The sequence below is a fragment of the Oryzias latipes genome, chromosome 17, assembly GCF_053564925.1.
Source record: "Oryzias latipes strain Hd-rR chromosome 17, Olatipes_Hd-rR_3.1".
Lineage (NCBI taxonomy): Eukaryota > Metazoa > Chordata > Actinopteri > Beloniformes > Adrianichthyidae > Oryzias > Oryzias latipes.
In genome coordinates, this window is record NC_136253.1 from 6601291 (window position 1) to 6615198 (window position 13908).

General features: G+C 40.0%; 1 protein-coding gene across 1 annotated transcript; it reads right to left on the reverse strand.

The window, feature by feature from the left end:
* Nucleotides 1–1396: 1396 nt before the first annotated feature.
* napgb (N-ethylmaleimide-sensitive factor attachment protein, gamma b) lies at nucleotides 1397–11825 on the reverse strand. The gene is made up of 12 exons (XM_004078611.5): nucleotides 11612–11825; nucleotides 11305–11372; nucleotides 11118–11202; nucleotides 8749–8766; nucleotides 7787–7817; nucleotides 7593–7702; nucleotides 7360–7426; nucleotides 7214–7284; nucleotides 7026–7104; nucleotides 6459–6538; nucleotides 6223–6352; nucleotides 1397–2362 (listed from the first exon to the last, which is right to left on the reverse strand). The coding sequence occupies exons 1-12, from the start codon at nucleotides 11665–11667 to the stop codon at nucleotides 2219–2221; spliced, it is 939 nt and encodes a 312-aa protein (XP_004078659.1). The 5' UTR covers nucleotides 11668–11825; the 3' UTR covers nucleotides 1397–2218.
* Between the last annotated feature and the right edge of the window lie 2083 nt (nucleotides 11826–13908).

Consider the following 13908-nt stretch of genomic DNA (forward strand, 5'->3'; position numbering starts at 1 on the left):
AAAATAAAAACAAGAATAAAATCATGGGACCTTTTTAATTATCACCTCGATGAAAATAAGGAAAACATAAAGTTTTGGAGGCCTGTGTAACTTGGCTCTTCGTCCCGCAGCGGTTCTCTGTCTGGCCGCCAGCTTGCCTCCCAGGAGCCGGTGTAATCGCTCCAGCTCCATGGTCCCTGGGACAGACTGTCCAGGGTGTACCTGCCTTCACCCAACAATAGTTGGAACGGGTACTGACCCCAGATCGTCTGTACCATTGACTTGGCAGTGAAACTTGACGCCTCCGCCGTGCCAATCATGTTTGGTGTGAACACAGCTTAACCCTAACCCCTAATCCTAAACTTAACCCCTCCTCTGAGTCCATGCTGCCAAGAAAAGAGCTCGGCATTGGCCGCCCATATTTGGAACATTTTGTGCAAATACTCACTTTTTTTATAACATTTCAGTTCATTTGCTGTTCAGGGTAAACCAACAATCTGCATGAGCTAGCATCACATCAGTTCTGAGCCACAGCCAGTGCTGCTTGCTGCGGTAATGCAGCTGTAACTGAAACACCTTTTGAAGTCTGAAGTTTTAAAACTGACGGAGTTTAACCAACAAATGTCATTACTTTACTGACTGATCCAAGTGAAGTGAATGTTCCCTCCCAGCTGCTGATAATCAAACTGTTTTGGATAATTCATATATTTTCTCACATGTTTTGCATGGCTCCTCTGGGCAGTAATTTGACTTTTCTTTATGTAATCAAATATGTTATTATACACAATTTCTAAACTGTTTGCAAACAGTAGAACTTTATCACAAAGTCGTGACTGCGGGTGGTAATGATGCCCTTTACATCTAGCAATTTTCAAAAGTTGAAAAAGTAATCCACCATTATCCATTTTTGTGTTAAACTTTTAACCATTTTTTTGGGTCTCTTTCCATTAGACCAAGGGTTAAAAACGTTCAGTTTAGTCCAGGAAATGTGCCATGAAGATGGTTAACTACAGATACAGAGCTGGACTCAGGTTCATTTGTAATTTATGTCTGTCAACACGTCAGAAAAAAAAACAGAATGAAACCCTCCATCATAGGAGACTCAGTTGTTTGGTCTGTTCTGTTAATGGGACTTATAAAAAGTTACTATTTTAACTTTTTTAAATATCAACATTTTAAATAAAGGAACATTTCTGTACATTTTGCAGCCGCAAATCCACAGCTGCCCTGCAGCATCGGGGAGACTCCCAAAAGGAGCCTGGAAGTTTGTGCATTAAGCATCGCTCAACAGAGAGGAAGCATTATCCTCACGGACGATAAAGGAAGCTGTGCTCTCCCGGCGCGGCTGTCGGCGATTCGCTGATATGGAAAAACTGTCAGCTAACTGGTTTGAGAAAAAGTACAACAAGCCATCAAGTGCAGCACAGAGGAAACGTTTATTGATGTTTGCACAGAAACCTCCTTCGGAGCGATTTACATGAGGTGGGAAACGGCGTCCGTTGAAAATTAAGTCATGAATCCCTTTATCAGCACAGATATCTGAAGATTTCAAGACTTTAACTGGCATCTCACTGTTATCCTAACAGAAAGACCAGGAAGTCATGCAAGGAATGAAGAGTAAAGATCACTGTGTGGTCCCTCTTTTTAGCGAAGGATTGATTCAGGAACCAAAACCTCAGTCAGGAATATTCCATCCTCTGAAACCCACACTCCACGTAAACAAAATCAATCTTCTTTCAGATTAAAAAAAAAAAAATCACAAGTAGCTTTTAATTATTAAGTTACACTTGATCATTTAGATATGATTTTATTGATTTTATAAGCAAACATGCAGGAATCGTGTGATTTCCGATTGTTTTAGTGTCGTTCCAGCTAGAGCAGAGGCGTGAATGCTGAATAAATTATCTCTGTACAAATGAACACCTATACACTGATCACCACACGATCAGAACCCGATTCCCATCACTAATCGTACTCTCTACCCACCAACGGTAACAGCAAAATATACAGCTTCACACACACAACAAATATGACGACATGTTTTTAAAGGACAGGCAGAGATCCACCTCAAAGGATAACTTAAAATAAAAAATAAAAGTCGATGATGCTTTTGTATCCCGTACTCTAACCGTTCGGGTTACTTTTTGTACTTTTCTTTTTTCCACATTTAAAGTTAAACAGCCAGCCGTCAGAACTTAGAGGATTTGCCACTTGGACATATGTAGACAGAGGAGAAAAACTAACAAAGCCCACCCTCGTATTCATCATCTTCCTCCCCTCCAGCGGCATGTGCCCCACTGCTGCCACCTTGTGGAGCAGCGGCAGCCTTCTTCTTCTTTCCTCCTCCTCCAGGGACCTTCAGGGAAATGGCCAGTTTGGCGTACTGGGAAGAGAAACAGCATTTAGAGCCTTCGTTTTTACATTCACAAGGATTTGACGGAACATGAACGTATATTCTGACGTTCATCAGACACATTAGGAGATTTCTTGTGTCATAGATATGTTCAGAGTAGCTGGTAACTTTTTAAATCCAGGACTTTGGCTGCAGCTCAAAAATGCGTTTCAGGTTCATTCATGGATGAATTCACTCCACTGAAGATCTTCATGGATGAAAACGGTTCACAAATATGTGGACTAAACACTGCACGATGAGCAAAAAGTAGCTGGTTGGAAGAGGCAAGACTTTCAAAATAAAACGCTTGAAAATTAACCTCTTACTTTTATGACATTTTGACAGGAAAAATGAGATTAAGGAAAAAAGGTTCTCCCACTCTAAACATGTCTGATAGATCTGACAAATCCTTTCTCACAGCTCCTTTTGTATTTTTGTCATCTTCGCCCTCTACAAAACTGGGAAATAACAGGCACAGTGAGAGAAAGTGGAGCCAACATCACATGTCAAACAGTAAGGCTAAGCCCGAATTCCCACCCTAACCCCTATATAGTACACTATATAGAGCACTATATACTGCCCTGAATTTTAAAAGCAATCCGGACTCCACGCACACAACTTTTTTTTTTTCTTTAAACGGCGGATATGATGCCCTCAATTTCATTAAGTTAAAATCTGATAAATATGAACATTTTGGGATGATTATTTATGGGCCCATCTTCTTCTAAAGATAAAACGTTGATGATTTATTTAAAAACATTTCTTTAAATACATATTTTTGGCAAAAATTGTTCCGACGCAATGCATTGTGGTCTATCAATGCACACGGAGGTTGTGTCGAATTCCCACCCTAACCACTAAAAACTATATAGTCCGGGTCTACGTAGTGCCCTGCTCGCTCCATTTCTTCCCCACTGTCTTCTGAAGATAAAAACATTGATGATTTATTAAAGAAATGCATTTAAATACATTTTTGGGCAAAAATTGTTCCGATGCAATGCACCCAGGGCACTCAAGTTTGGAATTGTAGATTCGTACAACACTACAAAATGGCGAAAGCACTACATAGTGGCCTGTATAGAGGTTAGGGTGGGAATTCAGACAGCGCTTACAATTCCCAAAGCCAGTGCCATAGAAATTCCCCAGAAGTTTCTGTGATAAGACAGTGTGAATCGTTGCTCACTAGATCGGTGAATATAGACCACAATGCATTGCATCCAAACAATTTTTGCCAAAAGAAATGTATTTTTTTTAAATAAATCATCAACGTTTTTATCTTCAGAAGAGAGTGGACTCAGAAATAATCTTCACAAAACGCTCATATTATTAGATTTTAACTATTGGAAATCGATAACGTCATATCTATGGAAGTATTTCTGGAGCATAATTAAAAATAAAAGTCAAAACCAGAAATGCTTTTTCTTTTTCAAAATGAAGCTGCATTTTTTGACTCAAAATTAAAATGAAAAAGCAATCCGCCAAACCGCTTTTTCATTTTCTTCCTCAAGATTGATTATTCTGTCACTTAATTAAAATGATAAAGAAAATGGTATTTGACATTTCATTTTCAAAAATTTCTCTGGTAAATGTGTAGCAAAATTCATTAAGACATGTCTAATTTGACAATTAAAATGGATTAACAGAAATGCTTTTTCATTTTCACAATGTAACTGCATCAAATGACTCAAAATTAAAATTAAATGTCACTCTTTTAAAATGCTTTTTCATTTTTTCTTTAACATCGCTCATTCTGTGACATAATTAAAGTGATAATGCAAAGAGTTGATTGCATTTGCATTTTCAAATTCAACCCACAAAAAGTGTAGCAATATTCAATACGACGACGTCAGTGCTCACTGTTCTGTGCTTTCCTGGCAGTGTTGCCAGATTGGGCGGTTTTGGTTCTAAATTTACGGGTAAAAGTGGCTTTAGGCGGGTAGGCAAAATTTAGGTGATTTTAGGGTCGGTCTGGCAGTTCTTATTTCCTCATGAAAATATATCACCTGACTGTGTGGCTGTTGGAGTTCTGCGAAGCTTCTATGTACTGGGATTCCGTGAACGCACCAGGCCGAGTGTGGGAGGAGCTACCAGCTAATGTTTTTAGCCGGATCGCTACATGGAGCGGTGTCTCTGTCACTCACTATCTCACTTACAATATATGGAAGACACTGAGAATGTGGAGAGATCATGTTTATTTGTTTTAAAGAGTTCTACATCATAATCATGTTTCCGTGTTTGAGTTCATCCCAGAGATTCTCCCAGAGAGTCTCTGCTTCAGCTTCCAGGGATGACGGCCACTGCAGCAGTTTTCCATTTCTCTCTCTCTGAGTCTGAAAGCTGTCCCGCGTTAACCCGAGAGGGAAAAAATAAAACCAGATTTATAATTATTGTATTGATGAAAATAAAAATATATATATCATAAGATTCAGGAGAAGGGTTTGGGATCCGGCTAAGACGTGTCAACAACAACATTTAGCTTCTGATGCATTTAAACTCCGTACTGCGGGCATAATGCCACAATGTGCATCTTGGCTGTAAATATGTGGGAAAAACTTCAGCCTTTATTTGGTCTGGACACGATTGGAAACACAAATTCACATGACTGCATGGTTTCTCAGGACTGCCTTCAAAAGCCGCCTCAAAGCTACTCCTCTGCTCAGAGACTCTGTTTCCACGGGAGACACAGTCAGACGGACTGAGGTCTGAATCGTCCTCCGGAGCGTTGTACATTACAAAGCACCCTTCACTTCCCTTCACAAAAACAGGAAGAGTCCGGCTGCACTGATCAGACATGCTTTGCTCGCGAAGAGCATTTAGCCACACCGAGTGAGCACTGACGTCATCGCCCCGCCCCCCCCTAGAAATGCTGACTGGTATTGACTTATGCTACACTTTTTGCGGGGTGGATGTGAAAATGAAAATATAATCCCCTCTTTGCATTTTCGTTTTAATTATGAAACAAAATAAGCGTTTTTTAAGTAGATAAGGAAAAAGCAATTTGAAGAATTGATTTTTCATTTTAATTTTGAGTCATTTGATGCAGCTACATTTTGAAAATGGAAAAGCATTTCCGTTAATGCATTTTAATTGTCAAATTAGACATTTCTAAATGAATTTTGCTACACATTTACCAGAGAACTTTTTGAAAATTAAATGTCAAACACCATTTTCTTTATCGTTTTAATTAAGTGACAGAATAATCAATGTTGAAGAAGAAAATGAAAAAGCATTTAGGTGGATTGCTTTTTCATTTTAATTTTGAGTCAAAAAATGCAGCTTCATTTTGAAAATGAAAAAGCATTTCTGGTTTTGACTTTTATTTTTAATTATGCTCCAGAAAAACTTCCATACATAAAAAAGTGAGCATGGTGTCCAAATTGCTTTTAAAATTCAGGTCACAACATCTAGTTTTTTAGTAGTTAGGGGTTAGGGTGGGAATTTGGACACAACCTAACAGATGTAGGTTATAAAGTGAGGGCAGCATCAAGAAGCTGCAGGGGAGGAGCAGCTTTTTCTCTGTTGGAAAGACACCTAACATGGAAACTTTGACAGGAAAAGCAGCAGCTTCAAAGTTTTCTGGCACTGATGCAGATGGCAGCTCATAGCTGCTGTTCACGTAGGAAAGAAAACAGTCACACGGCTCAAAATGACACCAAATAGAGAAACTGTTCTCATTTGTGAACGTTTCTCATCTGAAAATCAAAGGCAGACTGGGAAAAAGGATGGATCATAATTAGGATGGAACTGTAGAAAATGTATAAACCTTGTAATATCGTAATAAGACGTCCTATAGAACAAAAAAAGACAATATCTTCATGCTTATTTAAGAAAAATGTATCATCAAAACTTACATCATTATCCATATACTTCAGCAATGGAGAGTTGCACACGCGATAAACTTGGTCTTCATCCTGCTCATCAAAGCCTTGTAGCAGTGTCTCCATGGCAACGCAGTCTTCACTTCCACTATAGCCAGGCAGACTGGGGGATATTAAAGCAGGAGTCCAGTTAAGTTTCAACAGGATCACACACGAACGTGAAGAAAAGTCAACATGAACCAGACGTCCATGAACGTCTGGAGTCGTACCTGTAACTTTCTCTGACGCATTTATCTGCTGCCACATAGTCCCCTCTGTGAAGGTGAACCAGCACTTGAGCCGTGGTTTTCTACAGAGGGGGGGAAACACAGGTTCAGCAGGTACGCCTCGTTTTTTTCTTTAGATTCATCTCTGCACTGGTCTGTGATCAGGATCGCATGATTCTGAAATTGTTATACGTGTTTTCTGAAAGCATAGAATGTTTATCAAAATCAGGACTTGCTTCAACCAGTAGTTTTGAAGCTCTGATGTTTAACCCTTTTGCTATCTTGTGGGGTCCAGATGACCCCACTGGGGTCATCTGGACCCCACAAGATAGCACAAGGGTTAAGACGGATCTGATTTAGACATTTCAATGCTGACTGACCAGCTGACGTAGAACAATGCGATGTGTTGCTCCCTGCTTTCAAAAACTCGCTAATAATTTGATAACACATTCCAATCCTTTCTTGAGCTAAATCCTTGAATCTCAGTTGTGAATGTATTGCGAGACATTTCTGAGACAACAATAGCCAAGAGAAGAGGGAAGGAAATAGCAAAACAAGGAGTTGCTGCACCTTGAAACACATCGGGAAGTTCTCAATCTCTTTGTACATGTTCTTCTCCTTCTGCAGAGCGGTTGCAGCCTCGTCCAGCCTGGTTTACCAGACAAAACCAAAGCACAAGCAGACCAGGGTTATTCTGCAATGATTATTTACAAGAAGGAAGAAAAAGCCAAAATCTCCTTGGCTCTGGTTTGTTTGACCTTTTTAACCGAACCAGAAGTCTGGAGGCTTTCCCCAGCAGCTCCACAGCCTGACGCAGGCGGTCCTCATTCTGGACACAAAACAAGCAGGTATGAGGATGCAAAACATAATCAGAGAGCTGATGCAGTTCTTGAGCTGTTCTTACCTCGAACACTCCAGCTGCTTTTTGGTACAGGTCAACAGCTTTCTCCAGGTTAATAGGCTCAATCAGTCTGAAAGGGAAGACTAATTTTAAGTTCCAAAGTCAACTGAGGGTTCCTTTTTTCACTAAAGTCTGACGAGCAACAGTTTGGTTATTTCCACGTTAACAATAACTAAACTTCTGCTGAGTATTCAAGCATTCCACTCATGCCAACAAAAAAAAGGTTTCTTTTTTACTTTCCAGCGCGGTCCAGAGCCATGGCAGCAGTATCGGGAGTCCCGTTCTCCATGTACATCATGCATGCCTTCTCTATGTACTGAATGGCTTCCGGCATCTTCTTTTGTTCCTGTTGCAGCAGAAATGAGGGGGAATTACAACGGGACAGCGAACGCACCGCGGGGTTGTTAAGGCTTTCCCAGCATTCACTCACCTTCAGCATCATGCCTGCTTGTTCAATAGCTCTGGAAAAAGAGGAGCACTTAAAATAAACATTGAAGTTTTCCTTTTATGTATATATCAGTGACGTGCAGTCAGGAGAGGCAGGTGAGGCACAGCCTCACCTGTCATTATGGGAAGAAAAGAGAAAAAATAAATTCAATTATTATATTTAATCAGTAAGTTGTGCTTTGCGGTCATTTTCCATTTAAATGTACCATTTTTGGGTGTTTTTTCTTTTCAAAATCGCTGAATTCCCGCATTTGCCGTTCAGATACTAAGTGACCTGCGATGAGGCACCAGCCCGCTGAGCCTCACCTTGGATTGCGCAATACCTATGCAGTCAGACGGTACTGCTGTCTCTCTGTATGTCGGTTCAATCACTTGTACTATATGAGCTGAGTTTAAATAATTTAGCAGATGTATATGATGCACAGTGCTTGTTTTTATAAATAACTGTATGTGAGGGACGTGTTTCTTGTGCTGAGCGCTAAACGACGGCGAAAAAGCCGCTGGGTGAGGCCAGACATTCTCGTGCCTCATGTTGCAGTTCTCGTGCCTCATGTTAGGGGGCGCCGGTGAGCCCTGAGATTATGACGCTAAAAATACTAGAAGAAGTGATAGCAAGCGGCAAGTCATTTTCTTCAGAAGGAGCGGCGTATGGACTTTATTTACAACTAAAGGTAAGACGATAATAACGTTTGTGCTTTTTTCTATGCTGCAGTTTGTATATGAAAAAAAAACATGTTGAAATTATATTTTAAACAAAACGTTAACTGTTGTCAATCAAATGGTGAATAAGTTACTCAGTTATTTATACTCATGGTTCATATGTTTGTAAATCTGACTGATGACGTCAGTGCCTCACCAGCCATTAACCTCACCGCACGTCACTGGTATATATGTGTGTGTGTGTTCAATGTCAGAGGAGGGATATGAAAAAAAACAAATACTCACTTTGCAGCATGAAAAAGCCTGAATTGGAAGTTAAGGAAACACCACCTCCCCACATACGTGTCTTTGTTTTATGCAGAAACTAAATAATCTGTGGTACATCTGTAAATATTAAAATGAAAAAAAACAAGTCTTTTTACATAACAAAAGTTTCTGGGTGTGTATTTCTCAATATGTGTAATAGTTATCTGAAACTGAATATGTGCTCCTCTGAGAGGGAACAGGGTTGCACTGGGTTGGTATTAGGGCATGACGACTATTCCAGGATTTATCTTTTTTTTTCCCTTTTAAAATGTCCTAAAGCAAATAATATCATATCATATATAGCAATGATTGTGATTATTGAACTTGTGTTTTTTTAGTCCATAAACGTCTTTATGCAGCTCAGTGGACTTGTGGTAGAGTGTCCACCCTGTAACTGGAAGGTCATGAGTTTAAATCCAGGCTGAGACATACCCAAGACCCTAAAAATGGGACCTAATGAATGCCTCCCTGCTTGACACTCAGTATTAAGAGCTTGGATTGTAGTAAGTAAGTAAGTAAGTAATCTTTATTTATATAGCACTTCTCACAGAGAACGACTCACAAAGTGCTTCACAACGTAAAAACAATATAAAATCAGTAGCGATACCCAATAAAACGCACACAGGCATAGAAATAAACAAACAGGCAAAAGTGAACACAAGTAAAAGTCAGCTAAAAGCTTTCCTAAATAAAAAGGTCTTAACTTGAGCTTTAAAACACTCGACTGAGTCAATCTGGCGCAGAGACAGGGGGAGGTCGTTCCAAAGTCGGGGAGCAACTGCCTGAAAGGCGAGGTCTCCTCTTGTTTTAAAATGAGTTTTTGGAACACATAAAAGATTTTTTTCAGTGGACCTCAAAGAACGTGCAGGAGTGTAGGGAGTTAAAAGGTCAGAAATATAGATCGGGTATGCACCCGTATGGAAGCATTAGTGTAGCATAATTAAAACTAAAAGTCAAAACCAGAAATGCTTTTTCATTTTCAAAATGAAGCTGCATTTTTTGACTCAAAATTAAAATGAAAAAGCAATCCGCCAAACCGCTTTTTCTTTTTCTTCTTCAACACTGCTTATTCTGTCACTTAATTAAAATGATAATGAAAATGGTGTTTGACATTTCATTTTCAAAAAGTTCTCTGGTAAATGTGTAGCAAAATTCATTTAGAAATGTCTAATTTGACAATTAAAATGGATTAACAGAAATGCTTTTTCATTTTCAAAATGTAACTGCATCAGATGACTCAAAATTTAAATGAAAAATCAATCTTAAAAACCGCTTATTCTGTGTCATAATTAAAACGAAAATGCAAAAAGGGGATTGCACTTTCATTTTCACATCCACCCTGCGAACATTGTCGCGATAATAATTTCGAATAAGCATTTCCAGAGGGGAGGCGGGGCGATGACATCAGTACTATCTTCGTGTGTCCGGCTGCGAAGAGACACATGCTAGGAGCAGTGTAGCTTTGTGTTAGCGGCAGAGAAGGGGGCTTTGTGATGGTTGTGAACTTCTGATGATTGTACACAACGTAGCTACGTAGCAGCATTTCCGCCTTCTGTGGTCCTCCTTCGGACGCACAACGTTTTGTCCAAACTGCCCCCAGACTAGCTTTGTCTTCGGACCGGTAGCCGTTTTTAGCACGTTTTTGACGTACCACAGTGCGTCCGAAGGATGACCACAGAAGGCGGAAATGCTGCTACGTAGTCCTGATAAGCTGTGTAAAATCATCAGAAGTTCACAACCATCACAAAGCCCTCTCCTCTGCCGCTAACACAAAGCTACACTGCTCCTAGCATGAGTCTCGTAACAACCGGACACACGGAGATAGCAGTGACGTCATCGCCCCGCCTCCCCTCTGGAAATGCTAAGTCGAATTGAAATATGCGACACTATTCACAGGGTGGATGTGAAAATGAAAATGCAATCCCCTCTTTGCATTTTCATTTTAATTATGACACAGAATAAGCGGTTTTTAAGATTAATTTTTCATTTAAATTTTGAGTCATCTGATGCAGTTACATTTTGAAAATGAAAAAGCATTTCTGGTTTTGACTTTTATTTTTAATTATGCTACACAAATGCTCCCATAGAATTGGGGGGGTTAAACCACCAAATGGTTCCCTGGCACGGCTGTGTCTGCAGCTCACCGCTCCCCCAGGGGGATGATGGGTCAAATGCGGAGAACAAATGTCACATGTCTAGGTAGGTGTGACAGATGAAGGGACTTTAACTTTTTATTTTATGACATGACAAACTGTCACATTTCAGTAGAGATAGGGTGCATTAACAAGACAGGTGTCCTCGTTAATGGAGCAAAGACACTAAAAGCTAAGCCCCACATGTGAGGATACGTCTTGTTCTCCGTGTGGTACTCCGCCTCCTTCAGGTAAGCATCCTTCGCCTGTTCGTACTGCTTTGCGTTCTTGAAGCAGACAGCTGCAGGAGAAGAGTCAAGAACACATGCGGGATTGATTGATCATGACATGTCAGCCTCCTCGTCTGCTGGGACTGCTGGGGTTGCGGACGTGAGGCTTTCACCTGCTTTGGCGTATTCCGACGCTGCGCTGTCAAAGTCCGGCTTCCACTTCGTCATGCTCGTCTTTAAGCTACAGAAACAGGAGGAGTCGGTGAAAAACGGCTCCGGTAATCCCGGTCACCGAATTCAGACGACTCATGAGTGTTAGGAGAAACGCACAGATTTAACAACCGTGCAATACGTCAGGGATCAACCGTGTTCTGTCAGACTGAGCCAGTGGCCTGCAGTGCTGCTAGCTAGCTAAATCAGGATCACAAACTGGTCTTTTCTTTCTGCGCCGGAAATGGCAGCATTCGTGTCGGAACTCACCATTTTTCGGCTTTAGCTATGTGCTCGTGAGCTTCATTTATCTTCTGTGCAGCCATGCTGTGAAATAATCACAGTCGTACTGATATCGAGAAACGGATAGGAATATTTTGTACGGCGATGTTTGGATCATCAGGAACTCCTCCTCAGCGCTGACGTCATCGAATGTTGCAGGCTACGGGTGCCGCCGAGGGACAAGCAAAACACCCGAATCAACACAGCCGAATAAGCTGTTGTTTATTTATGTAAATATTGCAATACAGATTCTGTATTGTATAGTACAGTTGTACATTAATATTTGTTCGTTCTACTGTTTTATTTTTTAAGTGGTGGTTCATAACTCAATTTATTGATAGATTTCTGATTAAAATCCAGTATTCTTACTCAGCTAGAGTGACTTGTGTAATTGTAATTTTTGGCAACAGTTTTTGGCATGGACTTTCACATTACTGGCCATACGTTGTTGATAGAATTTGGCTTTGATAAAACATCCCTGATTAGCGCATGGGAACACTTTTAATATTATTTTAAACCAGAAGATTACACTTGCCTGTAAAACAGCATGGAGAGGTAAGACAACCTCTATTATTTAAAGTCCCAGTCAAATTATTTTTTGATCTATTCTTAAAGCATTCCCAGAGGTCTTTTAAGTATTATTATGCAATTTTTAGCCCAAATCAATAAACCTGTGTCCTAGTTTCTGCAGGGCGCTAGGAGTTGATCAGAAATGCACCTCTGAGTTGTGGGCGCGCTGATGTCATGGAGTGAGCCTGTGCTCATTTCCCATCATCCATCTGTTTACATGCTCTCCCGCTACCTCATGGCCCCTCACACCCCCAACCTCATTAGCGGCGCAACATAAATGGTGGTCAGTATCAGAGTTATCCAGCATTCCAGGAAAATGAAGACGTTCATGGATCCATTGGTCTGACGGTGGATAATCAGAATGGAGCAGAGCAGGGAGCTTATAGCCTGCTGATTGTAGTTTGAACATAACATTAACAAGCTTTTTCAAACGGCATGTTTTCGTCTGCTCCTGATTCACCACAATTTGAAGGAATAAAAATACTCAGAAATGCATTTTTATACATATCTTCCATCATCAGAAAATGCTACAAGAACCTGTTAAAAAGAGCAAAAACAGAATAGGTCCATAAATTCAATCACATCTGAACATCTGATAAAAGTTTCAAACTTCAGCATAGAGTGTATTTCTTTAGTTTGCAAACTCTAAATTAAAAAAATCTCTTTTTACTCATCTTCTGTTCTTCCATTAACAAAATGATCTTTTCCAGTAACCCTCGATGGCAAAAAGACACCGAAATAGAACTTTTTTATTAGATCCAATCCATGTTTTACTCCAAAGTACTGACTGCAGCAAGTGGCTTGCAGGCATTCAAAGTTCATGCTTCTTAGATTTAATTCAAAACTCTGTTTATTAAATTCAAGATTCTGAGAGCAAAATCTGAATATCTTTTTTTTTTTTTTTTTTTTACTTTGTTTGTTGACATTTTTCTATATCAAACAGACATACAGTGTAAAACAAGATGTCAAAAAAGGACAATGTTGTGTAAAAGAAACAAACAAACACTTGATTGTCAATCTAGTAGAGTTTCTGGGGGGCGATTTGAAATGAGGAAACTTTTGAACATAGTCCCTGATCTGGAAGAAACGGAAAATATGCTGATTTTGGAGGTAATTTTTCTTTGACAGTTGTTCAAAAGAGGAAAAAACACTGTTTTTAAAAAAAAAGTAAGAGATTGACTTAATCCCTTTGCGCTGCCATAGTTTGAATGACAAATCGGTTTTGGACGGATCGAATCTGCAGTTTTTGTAGACTGATGTGAGGAGTGTAGGATTTATAAGGCTGAACTGTTTCCTGAATTTACTCCAGATTTTCAAAGAAGTGGACACCACTGGGCAGATATGGACACTGGGAAGGGGAAGCTGTGAACACAGTATTGAACGCAGACAAAATTCTGAAGATTTCCTTTCCAGCTGGATCTAGCTTAGTGTGGAATCCTTTCAATCGCTCATCCAGAAGAGAAGTTTCTGGATATTTGCCGCCCAATAGTAATATCTGAAGGATGGCAGGGCAAACCCTCCTTCATCCTTTGGGGATTGTAAAACTGACTTGCAAATACGAGCCGGTTTGCCTGACCATAGAAATTATGAAATGGTCCTGTCTAGCTTGTCGTAAAATCTGAATTTCTTATTGGGCTTGCTATTTTTTTTCATGCCCCCAACAACCCTTTTCTGTATCTTAATTCATTTAATTACAAATTTGATTTCATTGTCTG